At 47.5% G+C, this 14,529-nt stretch overlaps 1 protein-coding gene across 2 annotated transcripts in view; it reads left to right on the forward strand.

The window, feature by feature from the left end:
* Nucleotides 1-14,137, forward strand: part of ttyh3a (tweety family member 3a) — a 52,840-nt gene extending 38,703 nt beyond the window's left edge. For both annotated transcript variants that reach the window (XM_048990278.1, XM_048990279.1), the window contains 7 exons: nucleotides 3,187-3,242; nucleotides 4,048-4,140; nucleotides 5,051-5,143; nucleotides 6,614-6,750; nucleotides 9,369-9,542; nucleotides 10,198-10,273; nucleotides 13,072-14,137. In XM_048990278.1, coding sequence (XP_048846235.1) covers nucleotides 3,187-3,242; nucleotides 4,048-4,140; nucleotides 5,051-5,143; nucleotides 6,614-6,750; nucleotides 9,369-9,542; nucleotides 10,198-10,273; nucleotides 13,072-13,146 — 704 coding nt within the window. In that variant the 3' untranslated portion in view covers nucleotides 13,147-14,137. The remainder of the gene's footprint in view (nucleotides 1-3,186; nucleotides 3,243-4,047; nucleotides 4,141-5,050; nucleotides 5,144-6,613; nucleotides 6,751-9,368; nucleotides 9,543-10,197; nucleotides 10,274-13,071) is intronic.
* The last annotated feature ends 392 nt before the right edge of the window (nucleotides 14,138-14,529 follow it).

A 14,529-nucleotide genomic window follows, 5' to 3' on the forward strand; every position in this document is an offset into this window, starting at 1 on the left:
TCAGGCCACAAATCCTAATAAACGGAAGCCAGCGGATATGGAAATGGAACGTACCATTATGATGCATTGGCAGGGGGTATTGGTTGGCTCTTGTGTGGCTACGCAATAGTTTGTAAGTACTCTTTCCTGTGTTCTGAGGTCATGGATCAGTTTCTCTGAACTTTCCTCCTTCTGCTGTGCACGAGTTATGAGTTGTAGTCCTGGATTTTTTATATTTGTTTTTCAGAGGGAACCGTTTGCTGTCCGCAAACTCCGTATGGTAGAAAAGCAAATACTTGGCCCAAAACTTTATAGCGTCTTGTTACTGTGTGTCGTTACTGTGAGTAATTTGACATTTCATTAGAGCGTTGAGTCAGGGATAAGAACTGTGGCGGTTCTGTGAGTCATTTGCCTGTGCCCTCGTGCGCATTTTTAATTCGCATAAATAATGTTTTATCTGGGGCACAAAGCTTCAGCAGTTGTCATTTGATAGATGGCTGAGGGTCATGGGTCACTCACGTGCACTGGGCAGACGCCTAACCAGTTCCAACGAGGCCCCAGCTAATAATCCAGGATGAATAATCCTAAAGGGTTAGGGGAGTGGAAGTAGGAGGGAACAGAAGTGATGAGAGGAGGAGTGTTCTCTGTCGGCCTGTGTGATCGCGGCGTTAATCTCGGCGTGCTGAATCACATGCACCAGGAGGACAATGTCAAACGTGACACTGGGCGTGTGGAATGAAGACTGCGGCTTCATCACGCTGTTCAGGCGGCAAGTTTGCGGGTTTGAGCAAAAGGACATTTTTAAGTAAGAAAATCAGGCCGGACGTTAATCCATCCTTCTGCCATGCTTCCGTTGTTCATAAGCACTTATCCAGCACAGCGCTAAGTTAGTCCTGCAGCCTATCCCAGGAAGCACAGCTCACACACGCTGATAATCGTGCATAATCGTGTTCAATTTAGACACCAATCTATCCTTATTATTAGATGGTTTCGGACTATAGGGAAGCATGAGGAAACGGACATTAAATCCAAACTCCACAAACAGAGGTACTGATTAGGCACTTAATGGGTTCCCAGTCCTTCCGATATTCTTCACTCGGAGCTGCGGGAATATTACGGGACCCCGGACTGAGGACGTTGAGCGGGATACACTGCTTCTGTTAGTCAGTCTCTGTCCGTTTGGGCCCCAGTGTTACACCTCTGAGCCAATTTTAGAAACAGCATTTGCAAAATCAGCAAGTAAGCGACCCGTGGCCTTTCGGTCTCATCTTTTACTGCTGTCTGTGTATGTGCCCTCGCTTCTCCTGGCAGGCATCTCTCTCACATTTTAGAGTCTGTGCCCAAAGTGCTGTCACCGGTAGGTTAATCATTTCAGACGCTCTCGCCATAACTGCTCCATTTGTCTCTAACCTCTCGTAAGTCATCGGCGTTATTTTGTTAGGACGGATTTAATGTATTGGATTTAGTTCTCGGGCCACTGCTTTGCCCGTGGTTTACGACTGGCCCATTGTGTGTGTGTGTGTGTGTGTGTGTGTGTGTGTGTGTGTGTGTGTGTGTGTGTGTGTGTGTGTGTGTGTGTGTGTGTTTTTGTGCACGCGTGCACGTTTGGTGCTGGGATCCCCACAAAAAGTACTGCTAATTAGACTCAATTTGACTCAGCACTGGTACGACCTGTAAACATCCGTCAGTTCCGTCCTCCTCACACGTGTCTAATTGTGTGTGTTTATTTGCCCCCTCCCACCCCCCCCCGTACCATTTATCATGCAACCTCGGGATGCCTGGTTCAGCCCTGTGAGTGGATATCTCTTAGAATCAGGTCAGACAGGAGCAGAATCGATCTGCCTTTTCATTCTCCACAGGGGGGGAAAAAAATCAACCTGTGTGTCAAGTAATCGAGCTGCCCCCACGAGTGACCCCCCCCCCCCCACCTCCACAGCCACCGGGCATGAAGCCAGCATGTGGCTGTGCTGGGGGTGACGCATCAGCGGATCTCTGGGCACCGATAAAGGGCCCCCTGGGGGTCGTCTAACTGCCCACATTGTTCAGTCCATCTCAGATTCTTATTCTTATTCGAGAATCTCGATTTAAACTTACAGTTGGGAATCCTCTAATTGTGTACAGGGGGGGCCTGGGATCTGTCCAGACAAGGCTGTAAGGCTGGAGTATGTTCTGGATGGGCTGCTGATCTATCACAGGGCACAAAGACACACACACACACACACACGCACACACACACACGCACACACACACACACACACAGTTATACATTACAGGCAATTTAAAGATGTCTGTGGACTGCTGCTGGACCCCCATGTGACAGGGAGGGTATGACATACAGGGCAGAGACTAACTTAACAAACATCAAACAGTAAGAGTTGATCCTCCTCCTTATCGTCTCTGGCTTGCCGAGTGTGTCGGAGTGGATGAGTCCTCTCATGGTGTTCTGCCCCTAACCGCCTGTTCCATAGTTTCTCATTAGCGTGCTAATTGCATCATCAGATTCCTTAATGATCAGTGTAGGTTCTAATGATCATTGCTGGTACTGATTATTTGTCGCCCTACAGTACCAATGATACGGGGACACTGACCTGACTGGGGGTGGCGACCAGTTCACCGGTGACCTCGACCCTTGTGATCTCTCCCTTCCTGGAGCTCCTTTTAGGAATCCCAAACCGCATTGCCCCCTCCTTCCCTTCATCTGCCTCCTTACTTTAACTGCTGCGACGGCTAATTTAAGGAGAGCAGTGTGTTTTTACATCAGATTAGCATAATTGCTGCAGGATTCCTGCATGACCAATAATACGTAGTTCAACTAGGTGAACTGTAAATGATGGCAAGTTGCATTATTAATGAGATTAACACACTGTGGAGGAGCACCAGGAGTTCAGCCGTCTGCGACAGGAGATGGGGCATCTGCTAGATGGGAAAATGAGACGGGGGAGGGTGTGGCCTTGACGGTGGAGGGTGTGGCCTTGATGGGGGAGGGTGTGGCCTTGATGGGGGAGGGTGTGGCTTTGATGGGGGAGGGTGTGGCTTTGACGGGGGAGGGTGTGGCTTTGACGGGGGAGGGTGTGGCTTCAGTACCTCAGGTCTGACTGGAAGTGGCATGAAAGAGCAGAGCTGCCACAGACGGAGGCGAATGCCTCTCTTCCCGGAAGTCGCATTTGTGCTGTTTCTCTAACCATTTCGATCACCTTTTCTTCACAGATATCCTCCAGTACTACCTGGTATGCAGTGTGGGTCACGCAAACCCCTTCCAGCAGGTACACCGTCATTTATTTATCATCTTTTCTTCCTCGCTGTCCTGTTCCATGTGCTGTGTGCCTTCCTACTTCCTGGTGACTAGTAGTCCACATGAATGCATAATGAGAACCAAATCATTTTAATAAATGATGTAATGCAGGAATCACAGCATGGTTCATTGTTTTAATCCCGCTGTTACGTTTTGCTGTAATCGTCCGAACGTACTGTAGCAGAAAATGCCCGACCTGTAGGATGAATGCATGTTTCCCGCCATTGCCCAACCATCAGTGTGTCATCTGCTTCTTTGTCATTTCGGGGAGCAGCTCTCCATGGGATCGTTCAGATGCAGTGTGGCGAATTTGTAATACGCACCTCTTGGTTGGTGGTGAAGGGGTTTATATTGGCAACCAGTGCTTGAGCTGTGCTCCCAGCATACACAGGGTGCTGAGGTTAACTCGCTGTCACCAAGACAAAAACATCCTTGCCTTGGCTTGGAGACTTTCAGAAATGGGTCAAAGGTAACAAGAAGGTTCTACTTGTATTTGGGTTGGAGAGGGGCGATTTTATTTCCTCATACGGAACAATTCTGTGAATAATAAAACGATGACAGGCATGTTGGGAGTCAGTGTGGCATTTGGTGTGATTCCACAGCGATGGGCCATGTCTGTGTTACCCTTGCAGTTTCAATAAACTTGCCCAGTCCCAAGTTTCTCAAACTTTAACTGGGAGGCTCCATATACCCCCCCCCCATGTTTATTGGGATTTTGTTTTTAATGAGCCTTTTCCTGCGATATGTGACAGGCTGAGCTGTGACTGTTTTTTTAGAAGCTGTCAGGAAGCCACAAAGCTCTGGTGGAGATGCAGGATGACATTTCGGAGCTGCTGCGCTCAGCTGTGCGGGAATTTCCGAAGACCAAGGTAAGCATGTGCGTCTGCGTCGCTGGGAAAGGCCAGCGAACGTCAATATAAATCTGCTACAAATGGAGAAAATTTCAGACTCTTGGCCATCTATCGAGAGCAGATCGTCCCACCAGATGTGGCGTTGTTCAGTGGGAGAGCTGAGGAACGCCGTTTCGGAAAGTCTCCATGAACCCAAAAGTGTCATCGAGGGGATGTTCTGCCAGCTCGATCGATGTCAACATGCATGAGTCAATCTTCAGAAAGAGACAAATCTGTCCTACATGGCAGGTCAAGAAGGAAGAAGACTACTGGATCAGTGCTATTTGGAAGGATGAAGCAAAAGTGGAGTTGGTGACGATGCCAGTCGTCGCATTGGGCTGTAAAGAAAAAGTAAAACTGTCTGAGTAAAAGACCCTTATGGTAGCTGGAAAGCTCGGTCATAGAGGCTTTATGGCCTGGGGCTGCTTTGCTGCCTCAGGGTCCAGCCATTTGTCCATCAGCGCGTCATCCATGAATTACTCAGAGAATGCGAGGCCATCTGTCAAAAATCTGAAGCTGAACTGCAAGTGGACAATGGCACTAAACATGAGAACGGCTCAGTTAAGAAGAAACAAATGCTTAGGGAAAGTCAAACCTCAGATCATAACCCTACAGAAATAACGCAAAAGGCGGTACTTTAAAGAAAGCCCCTTAAAGCTGGCAGAAGGGGATCTGTAAGGAAAAGTGGGCCAAGATTTCTCCAAGTAGATGTGCGAGTTATGAGTCACAAAAATGGATTTCTACCCAAGGATTTCAAAAATATACGATTACTAAGCATAATATTCAGCGTAATTTCAGACCACCTTTCCGTACCAATGTTGTTGAACTGAATTATCCATGCATCCAAATATGCCCCCATCCCTGACACTCCATTGCCTTTCTTCCACAGGGGAGTCTGGAGATGATCCAGGGCGTCCTGAACACCACAGAGATCGGCCTTCACCAGCTCACCGCCCTGATTGACTGCCGCAGCCTGCACATGGTGAGCAGGCCTCACGCCCTCTGCCAGTTGTTCTATTTCATGTGCTGCAAGACGCTTTGACATCCGGCTCCTGTTTCTCATTGAGGAGGCCTGCTGTGCTTTTCCAGGTGATGTAATGATTCTGAAGCTTATCGATTGGAATGTTTCCTGGTCTATGGGGTTTTCCGGTGCCTTCGGAAGTCGGAAGGGTATCATGCTAATGTGGAGTGCTGATGGATTGTACGTGCTTTTGTGCGATTCTGTGTGTGCTTAGTGAACAGGTCTGGGTCATCGTTTTCGAATTTAGCAGAGAATCTGGAGGGCGGTGGTGATGTCTGCGTACCTACACTCTGTGATGGACAGGAGCTCCTATCACACTGTACCACACATGCCCCACCCCCCACCCCCAGTCCTCTTGAAGCTTCTTCCTGATCTGTTTTTCTGGTGCGCAGCTGGGAGCATCTGTGTTCGTTTGAGTGAGCCTCACGTCACAGCAGCTCATCCGCTCTGTATTCGTTTGATCTCGTCTGCGTCTCGACCCGTCTGCCTGCATCTGTTCGGTCGCTCAGTCTGTGCGCTGCCGGCAGTGCCAGAGGACATTAGCGTTAGCTGTGATCCAAAAGAGACACCCCCCCTCCCTTAAGGGAACAGGAGATATCCATCGCACTTTGTTGCAGAGGGCTGTGCCCTTTGTGCATTGAGGTAGGGGCACTGGAAGACCCATTACGTCATATTCCTAGCTAATACCTCTGCCATCTAGCATAGTGTGAAATCCTTTTCATCCAGAAGAGCTGGTGGACGTACTTTTGTGGCATGCTGTTTAATTTTTGTCAGGCAAGCTGATCGGAAAGTGGCTAACATTTTAATATTGCAAGTGGGGAAAATTCCAGATATGCGGAATATTTCAGTTATATATTTTGGGCGTCCGCATTGAAGTAAAATTGATGAATTAGTACTTTGTTATATAAATCACATCTGGTGGATTGGCGGTGAGAAAAGCCAAGCAGGCAGTTGTATTTATATAAAAACTGACTTTGTTTGGTGCAAACAAATTCAGAGTAAAGGCTGGGTTGTGATGACGTTCTCCCAGGGGCTTCTGACCAGCATTAAATGCCATAGTCAGTAGCTCTTATCTCTGCAAAAACGAGCCGTGATTTCCTGCAACGTGCGAACAAATCGGCTTCCTTCACACGGTGACATGTTGATGAAGATTTAAGGAAGTCTGTCTGATCTACATTGGTAATGCGCCAAGCTCCAGGTCTACCTACCTGATACAGGAGAGCCTGGCAGAGGATGCTGGCTTTGTGTCCTTCACCAATCCACTTACCTTGACCTGGAAAAAAATTGTAAGCTATTTTAGGGTCTTCCGTGTATGTGAATGTCTTTAAAGATCTGTAGGAAAGTGCATAAAAAATGAAATAGACGTGTCCCATGCCTCTGCTGGAATGTGTTGGATGCTGGATGCAGGGTTTAGGTCTTTTCTGTTGGCAGGATTACGTCCAAGCTGTAACAGGCCTGTGCTATGATGGTCTGGAGGGCCTCATCTACCTGGTGCTCTTCTCCTTCGTCACGGCTCTCATGTTCAGCTCCATCGTGTGCAGCGTACCGCACACCTGGCAGACCAAGAGGTAAGGCCCCCTTCCCCAGTTTCGTCAGCTTCCTGCTGCCTTATGTCAAGCCCCCCGCCCCCCTCGCCCCCACCCACTCAAATGCCTTTCCCTTGTGCGAGGTTTTGGCCACAGAGTCCGGCAGACGATCCAGGAGTTTTCTGAGGTTTAATTAGATCGCCATGGGCTCTTCCTGATCAGAGCATCACTGTAACACTCCTCTGTACCCATATCACGAATGCAGTGCGCGAAGAGGTCACGGCTTGAATCGCTTTCATAAAATACCCTTTTTTACCTCAGACACCTTTCAGCTACAGTAATCCCTCTATTTGCTTTTCAGTCTTTCATCCTCGATAGAGTTGCAGGGAAGCGTGTGGTGGGGGGCTGGAGCCTCTCCCAGGCAACATAAGGCACAAGGCAGGGGTACATCCTGAATGTTATGCCCCTCCATTACAGGGCACAGGCATGCACACACGCGCATCGTCACACACACCGGACAATTTGGATATGTCAGGTCACCTAAGGGCATTTGGGAGGAAGTCTGTATGACATGGGGGGGGGGGGTGGTGGCTACAAGCTGCACGCATAGTGGGGGCTTCGAAGGTGCAAGACTACCGTGCTACCCAATGGGCCATCATTCAGTGTCTGTTTTATTTTGTTGTTTTGTGTTCTTTTTGTCTGGTTGATTGCTTTGTTGATTGATTATCCTCATTACCAGACTCTTACAAGCAACTATAATCAAAGTGAGCAGGTTTCTTGCCTCTTAAGATGCACCAGAGAACATGTGGGAGGAAGTCTGTATGGCGGGGCGGGGGGGGGGGGGGGGGGGGCATGCAAACTGCACGCAAACTGGGGGGGTTGAAAGTGCAAGACAACAGTGCTTCCCAGTGAACCACCATTCACTGCTTGTTTTGTTTTGCTGTTTTGTTTAGTTTCGTTTGCTTGATTGCTTTATTGATTGATTATCCTCATTACCAGACACAAGCAACTGGAAGCACAATGAATGGATTTCCTGCTTCTTAAGACACTCCAGATCAGTATCACCGGTGATCCTTTCTGTTCAGAAAGGCCTTTACTCACTTTTGTAAGATACAGTTTGTTTCAAGCTGCCTGCCCACTGCCACCCCTGAGTTCAGCATAAGTGTTCGACCGTGACCGTGGAGATAAAGCCATTTCTGAAGGCTGTGAGTGCTGTTCGTGAACGGACCTGTGGTCTGCCCCTCTTCTCTCCAAATCCCCATCTAGAAGATTACATTATGCTCTTAAAACGTGACTCCGTCCTCTTTAAATTCTCAAAAAGGTGATGCCGCCCTCTGCAGGCGCACGGGGGTACTGCGCTCATAGCGTCGCCGCCGCACTGCCAGGCTCTGCTTAGCTTAACGATGGGGCTGCCCTGTTAACATTCTGCATTTCCGCACTGCGGTGCGCAAGGCGGGGTAATGATGGGCTCTGTCACTGACTGCGTGTCAATTACAGAATGTGAAGACGCAACATGTTTACGAAGCTGCTTAAAAATAATTAAATTACCTCTGATTGCCACAATGTGCTCCGAGGCTTGAATTACTCATTAGTGTTAAGGTACATATTGTTTTTACAGTTAAGACGGAAGCATTTTTTGCTACTTGGTAATAATTGACCCCAGTGTAATTGCACTGCTACGAAGGGTTTTATTTAGATCTTCAGCTGCTAATCGGATATCGTGACCATTTCCCTTTTCGGAATGATGACTCTAGTGTGAACATTGTGAACCCCGTGGCTATCAATCTGACATACACATTCCCCACCCCCCCCCCCCCCCCCCCCCCCAACAGCCGACATCAAGATGGGCCCCATCTGTACCCCAGAGCCCCTCTATTTATGAATGCAACGTATTCTTAGCCCAATGATAAACTCGCTAATCCTAATTAATGCCAGTGTGTCAGCGGTCAATATGCACTTTAATCTATAACAACATGTAAATAAATAGCGCTGCAGAGCCGTGGTAATCTCCGACATGCTGTATTGCAGTATAGTTTTATTGATACCCTAATTTAAGTAATTGAGATGAAAGGCTGTTGAATGCTGTTAGAGGAACAGGGTTGAATAAATCGTAGGAGGAACGTCTCATCCAGGAAGCCAGTAATCACGTCATGACAGTCACGACAGCGTGGCAAAGCGTGACTGCTGCTACTGCGGAGTTTGGCAGCCGTCCCCACTGCTTGGCTTTCCCAGTATGACCACATGTAGATAATCCCAGCCAGTTTGTCTATTTATGTCTGGCAAGGGCGGAGGATGGACCTCCTGAAGGAAGCTGTAATACCTATCGTGACCACTAGGTGCAGACAAACTTCACTATGAATGATTGCGATTTGTGTTGTATTTCATTTTGAATCTCTTTTTTTTGGCAAAGAAAATTGAAAGCATTTCCAGGTCACAAAGCATGACCAGGAGTTGTAATTTAAGCCTGAGATAACAGGATTATTTTTTGATGGAAAGCTGCAATTAGTGATATGTTCCTGTTTATTTTCCTTTTCTGTAACCCCTCCATTAAAACGGGATTTAGTATATACAAAAATCTAAAAGAAATATTTTAAGTTTGCGTCTGGTGTAGAGTGTGTCGCGGTCACTTTAATTTTTTTCACTCATTTTTTGGCCTGAAGGAACGACGATGAAGGAGAGGAGGAGTCGATGGGCCGCGGTAACAGGCCGCCACATGATAACCTGTACCGCGTGCACATGCCCAGCCTGTACAGCTGCGGGAGCAGCTACGGCAGCGAGACCAGCATCCCGGCCGCAGCCCACACCGTCAGCAACGCGCCCGTCACTGAGTACATGTGAGTCTTCCACAGCGCCCCCACCTGGCAGAATAAGCCCTCTAGTCCAGCCTTTTCCAACCCGGTACTTGGGGACCTGCAGATGGTCTACGTTTTTTCTCCTCCCTCCCAGGTCCCTACTTGGAGCAGAAATGTGGACTTTCTGCAAGTCCCTGAAGACCGGGTTAAGAAACACTGCTGTAGTCTGTTCTCATGTTCAGACAGACCTTTCCTCTTTGGGTCCATCTCATACCTCGTCCTTACCGTTTTTACCTGGTGCTGGCTAAGGATTAACTTTGGTGTCCTACATGGTGCAGAATCTGCTCTTGTCGTGTTGTCTTAGTGGGCACAATTAGTATAAACAGATATCAAAATTTATGTATAGCTGTCAGTTTATGGTTCCGGAATCCCTTTGACTGAAATGCAATCATTATAATGCACCGTGCATGTGAAATATGTTTTTAGAGCATGTTAACTTTTTGTGTGTTCCAGTGGCACGTATATAACTTTGTATATCACAGATCAGATGTTTGTAAACACATCAGTGTGAATTTCCTTCCCCAGTTTCTGATATTCACTACTTGTGCATCCAATGGATAAGTCATTGAGGATTTAACTGCAGCGCCCCCTACAGGTTGAACTTGACATTGCGACTCCTTTCTGTATTGTGACGCAGGACCCAGAACGCAAACTTTCAGAACCCCCGGTGTGAGAACACGCCGCTGATTGGCAGGGAGTCTCCCCCACCCTCTGTAAGTGTGGCCGCTTTGTCCCCCTCCATCACGGCAGGTATTTGGGCAGCCATCTTAGCTTAAATACGCTTCCCAGGTCTCTGCACGTTTATTCATCGCGGTTATATACACAGTTCTGTGCAAAAATGTTAGGCATTCAAATGAGCTTCATGTTGGTGTAAATCCATGATGTCATGTCTGTCAATATGTGTCAGCTCGCCTATTTCAAACCCTCTCCTGAAGTCACCCCAGCATTTGAAATATCAATGCAGTACATTGATGTGTATTCGGATCGACCACTCGCACCTTGTATGACTAAGTAGTACCTCATTGACTTAATTAGATTTAGAATTAATTTAGCTAATTAAATGAGCTGGTGGTGAAATTTGCGAGAGACAGAATAGCTGAGGTGCCCCTGAGGAGATGTTTGGGCACCAAAGTGGTGTTCATCTAGCCATCCAACTAGATATCAGTACGTTCTTGAAGAATACGAGAAATTCCTTTTTTTGTTACTGTTAATTTACATATATTCTAATGTTTTATATTGTTTTTTTTCCCCCCTGAGCACATATACACTTATTACGGAGATAAACAGCTTTACACATTATTCTTTGACTGCCTAAGACTTTTGCAATGCTGAATGTAACATTCTCGCTAATTATTTCCCATTAATACACTGAAGTTTTGCTCTAGTTTAAGTCTGGCTTCTGCTTTAAGCTTTTCCTAAATGCACTTAAATTTATTTAAAGTGCCTGACAGTGCTGCAGCAGTCATAATTTAATGCTTCTTTGCAGCTTACGTATGTTTTATGCAGCTGAAGTTCAAAAGTCTGTGTGTGAATCCATCCGTATGGCATCTCAGCCTTGAAGCTAAAGAGAATGGAATTGAGAGCCTGTCTTTTATCCCTGAATCCAGTTTGGTTCTGTTAGCTGGAGGTGTTCAAGTCGTGCAGTGCGGATGTCAAAGCCCAACCTTCACTGTTTAATTGTGATCCCATTTTCCAGAAGCACCCAAGTGACCAAGCAAATGTAATGGGCCTCTGATGCAACAGAGATTAAGGGCCTTAATCAAACTTAGCCAGTTATGGGCCTCGGAGCCAGTGTCCATTTTGCAGAGCTAAATGGGCTGTTTTAGCGTTTGGGTCACTCACCGGTAGCTTTAATTATCGATTAGATGGTAATTACCTAATCCCCGGTAATTTGTGAAATAAGCAGGCCTCGCCCATACTGAGAAATCTTTGAGGAATTCAGCTGTGCAGATGTAATCAAGAAAAATAGATGAAATGTCTTCTACCGCAGTAATAGTGCCATATTATGTACTCTGTGTAATTGTAGATTAGCTGAGTTCCTGTGTGTTCAGTACAGATAAAGACCCCTCCCCCCTGCCCCCCCCCCTCCCCAAACTCTCCAGCCTCCACTTGTCAGGTAACCAAGCCAACCTGGCTCCCCCTGCCTCGCCTTCACACTTTAGTCATCCTGCATCCCCACACACCCACACCCTCCACCACCAGCTCTACCTTGTTTGGGCAGCACGTGACCTGTCACCCTCGGTGTTGCAGCGGAAGGTGCCCCATATGTCTGTGCCGTATCTGTCTATCTTCATGCCATTAAGATGGCCGCCCTTCTTCGTTTCATTCGTTCACTGTGAGAATTGAGCATTTCCATGAGAATCCCAGCGTGAAGCGCTTGCGATGGGTACTGACGTAAACCTCACCCCCTGCCAGATTGCAGCTTTTCTTACACTCAGCTTGGGGACGGCTGATCCACCTAAATGGCTCCATCAGGCTCTACGGCATGTAAAATGGGACAGTTTTCGTCCCGGTCCCATCAGAATTAAGGGTTTGCATTTACGGTGGCTGAACATGCATCTTCAGGTTCTGCTCATATTTCGCATACGTAATTCTGATTTGTGCATTTTGTGTCTTTTTTTTTTTAACTGTACCAAAAGCATAGCTTAAACGCTGAGGTGAGCACTAACAGAACTCCGGAAGGAATTGCTGCCGCCGTTAATAGAGGCTCAGTGTAGGACTCTTGCAGGCGGACAGACTGACCGTGAAACTAGGAAGGAACGTTACCCTGGTACTTATGGAGCCGAAGGTTGCCTCGTATCCACAGCAGGCTGTCCAGATGACCCAGAGTGTGTGTTTTTCCGCGCCTGTCTATGTAATCTGTGGAGTTTACACTCCGTTCAGCACCCTCCGCCGGCCCGACCTTATTCTGCTGCCCTCTACTGGCATTCCACTATAAGCACTATTTTTAAGCTGCATAAATTAATGCTCTGAAATCCGAACGTCACAGCATTTACCTCTCTCCAGACCCCTGCATAATAAAGAAAATGATTATTAGTTGGTTATTACTGCAGTTACAAAAAGATGCTATCATATCTTCAGTATAATACTTGAAGTAGCTAAATAAGATTTTTGGCTTAATGGTTAAGGAAGTGCACTTATCAGAAGATTGCTGGTTCAAATCCCCGACCAGCAAGGTACCCTGATTAAGGTACCGCCCCCAAGCTACTGCTCCCCAGGCACTGAATTAGCTGCTCCCCTGCTATGTCACATATGTGTTAAATGCAGAGGACACATTTCGTCGTCGTGTGCTGTGGCGTGTCAACAATGACCACTGATCAATAAATTCTAAAGTCTTATTTGTTTCTAACCAAAAAAAAAATGATACACCTTTCTCTTTGCTTCACTACAATTTCGATTTCATCATCACATGCAGAAGGCCGACTCTCATCTGTATATCAAGACAAAATCTAGAGTAGTAAGTAGTGTAAACCTGTTCTCACTGTTCCTCTCTCTCTGGCCTGCTCTGCAGTACACGTCAAGCATGAGGGCGAAGTACCTGGCCACCAGCCGTCCCGAGCCCACCGCCAGCTCCGCCTCCCACTAAAGCGGCCTGTTCCCGATCACCGGCCCCCCCAGCTTCCTCATCCCAGCCGCTCCTCCAAACGCATAGGCACGCGCGCCCCCCCCCCCCTCCATCACTGCCGTCGCCGTCGATGCAGTGCAGCTTTGCGCTACTCCGTCTGCTTTTATTTTTGAAGTTTTTTGACCTGAAATCCATCAGCTGTTTTAAACGCCGTTTTCCATCTCGGATGTGAGCTTGAAATAACAAACCAAGTGAAATGTGTAGTGTAAATAATGCTCTTGAAACGATAATGTCGTAACCTCATCGTGACGTCCACCCCCCCCACTTCAGGAACAGACCCAAGCCGTTCCCACCATTACAGCGGTTTGCCTTCTTTTTTTTTTATTTGCTTTTTTTGTATTTTTTGTAAATCCAGGTGTGGGGGGGGCTCCCAGGTCACCTCTGAGTCAGCAGTGTGTCTCCAAGGAGTATGGTGCTAAGGCCTTTTTTTGACCATGTATACCTTTTCCCCTCATGTTTTCCCTCATTTCTTTCATACATCGTGCAAGAAAATTCTAGATTTTTTTTTTTTTTAGTCTCCTGACTTATTCAGCCCAATCACCACACACTATTTCCCAGAGTCAGCAACTTTCTGTCTATAAACCCGAAGACAGTTTTTTTCTGAATATCTTAATTGGGGGGTCGCGGACCCCCATTTGCAGACAGTCGTAGAGTGGCGCGCTCCCAGCGGCCAGCCTTCTAGCTTCATGTGGGTTGCATTTTTAGATATTAGCATGAATCTGAAGCTCACAGCTGGGCACAGTTCACGTTTTTTTAAACAACTGAGGGGCAATTTAATCCAATTTTGCGATTCCTGCAGGCGGTGCCGTTCTGTCTCTTGGATTTCTGTGTCGTCGGCTTGTTCTTTTCAGCTGATCCGTGTCGTGTTTATGCTGCCAAATGGGTTCCATTCAATGTGAAGTTTCAGCTGTCTACAGACAGGTGGCGGGCTGTAAGCCTGATAAGACCTCAGGATGGGTGGGTGGGAGGGGGGGCTGCTTAGCCACAGCCTGCTGAGCCATTGTTGACTGTCTGATGGGTACGATTAAAGGGTGTGGCTTTCTGGGGTCATTCTGCATGAACGCTTCAAGACAACAGGAAGTGCTAATGTCAGAAGCCTGGGAGCTGGAAGACAAGGATGTGCTTTTGTCCCTTTGTTGTAAACGGGACTCCAGGTCGACTCTCTGGACTCTGGCGTCTCCTCCTACCCACCAGCCCACATATGCATCCTTGACAAGCGTACGCTGCCACAGTGGTGTTTCCGGATCGCTGATCATTGGCCTGCTCTATCCTGCCCCCTTGAGGTGGACTTGTGTAACTGCAGCCTTGTGTTTTGGTGGGTTTCAGTGCCCTCCGACTCCACCT

This window comes from Brienomyrus brachyistius, chromosome 22 (genome assembly GCF_023856365.1).
Source record: "Brienomyrus brachyistius isolate T26 chromosome 22, BBRACH_0.4, whole genome shotgun sequence".
NCBI classification, from domain to species: domain Eukaryota; kingdom Metazoa; phylum Chordata; class Actinopteri; order Osteoglossiformes; family Mormyridae; genus Brienomyrus; species Brienomyrus brachyistius.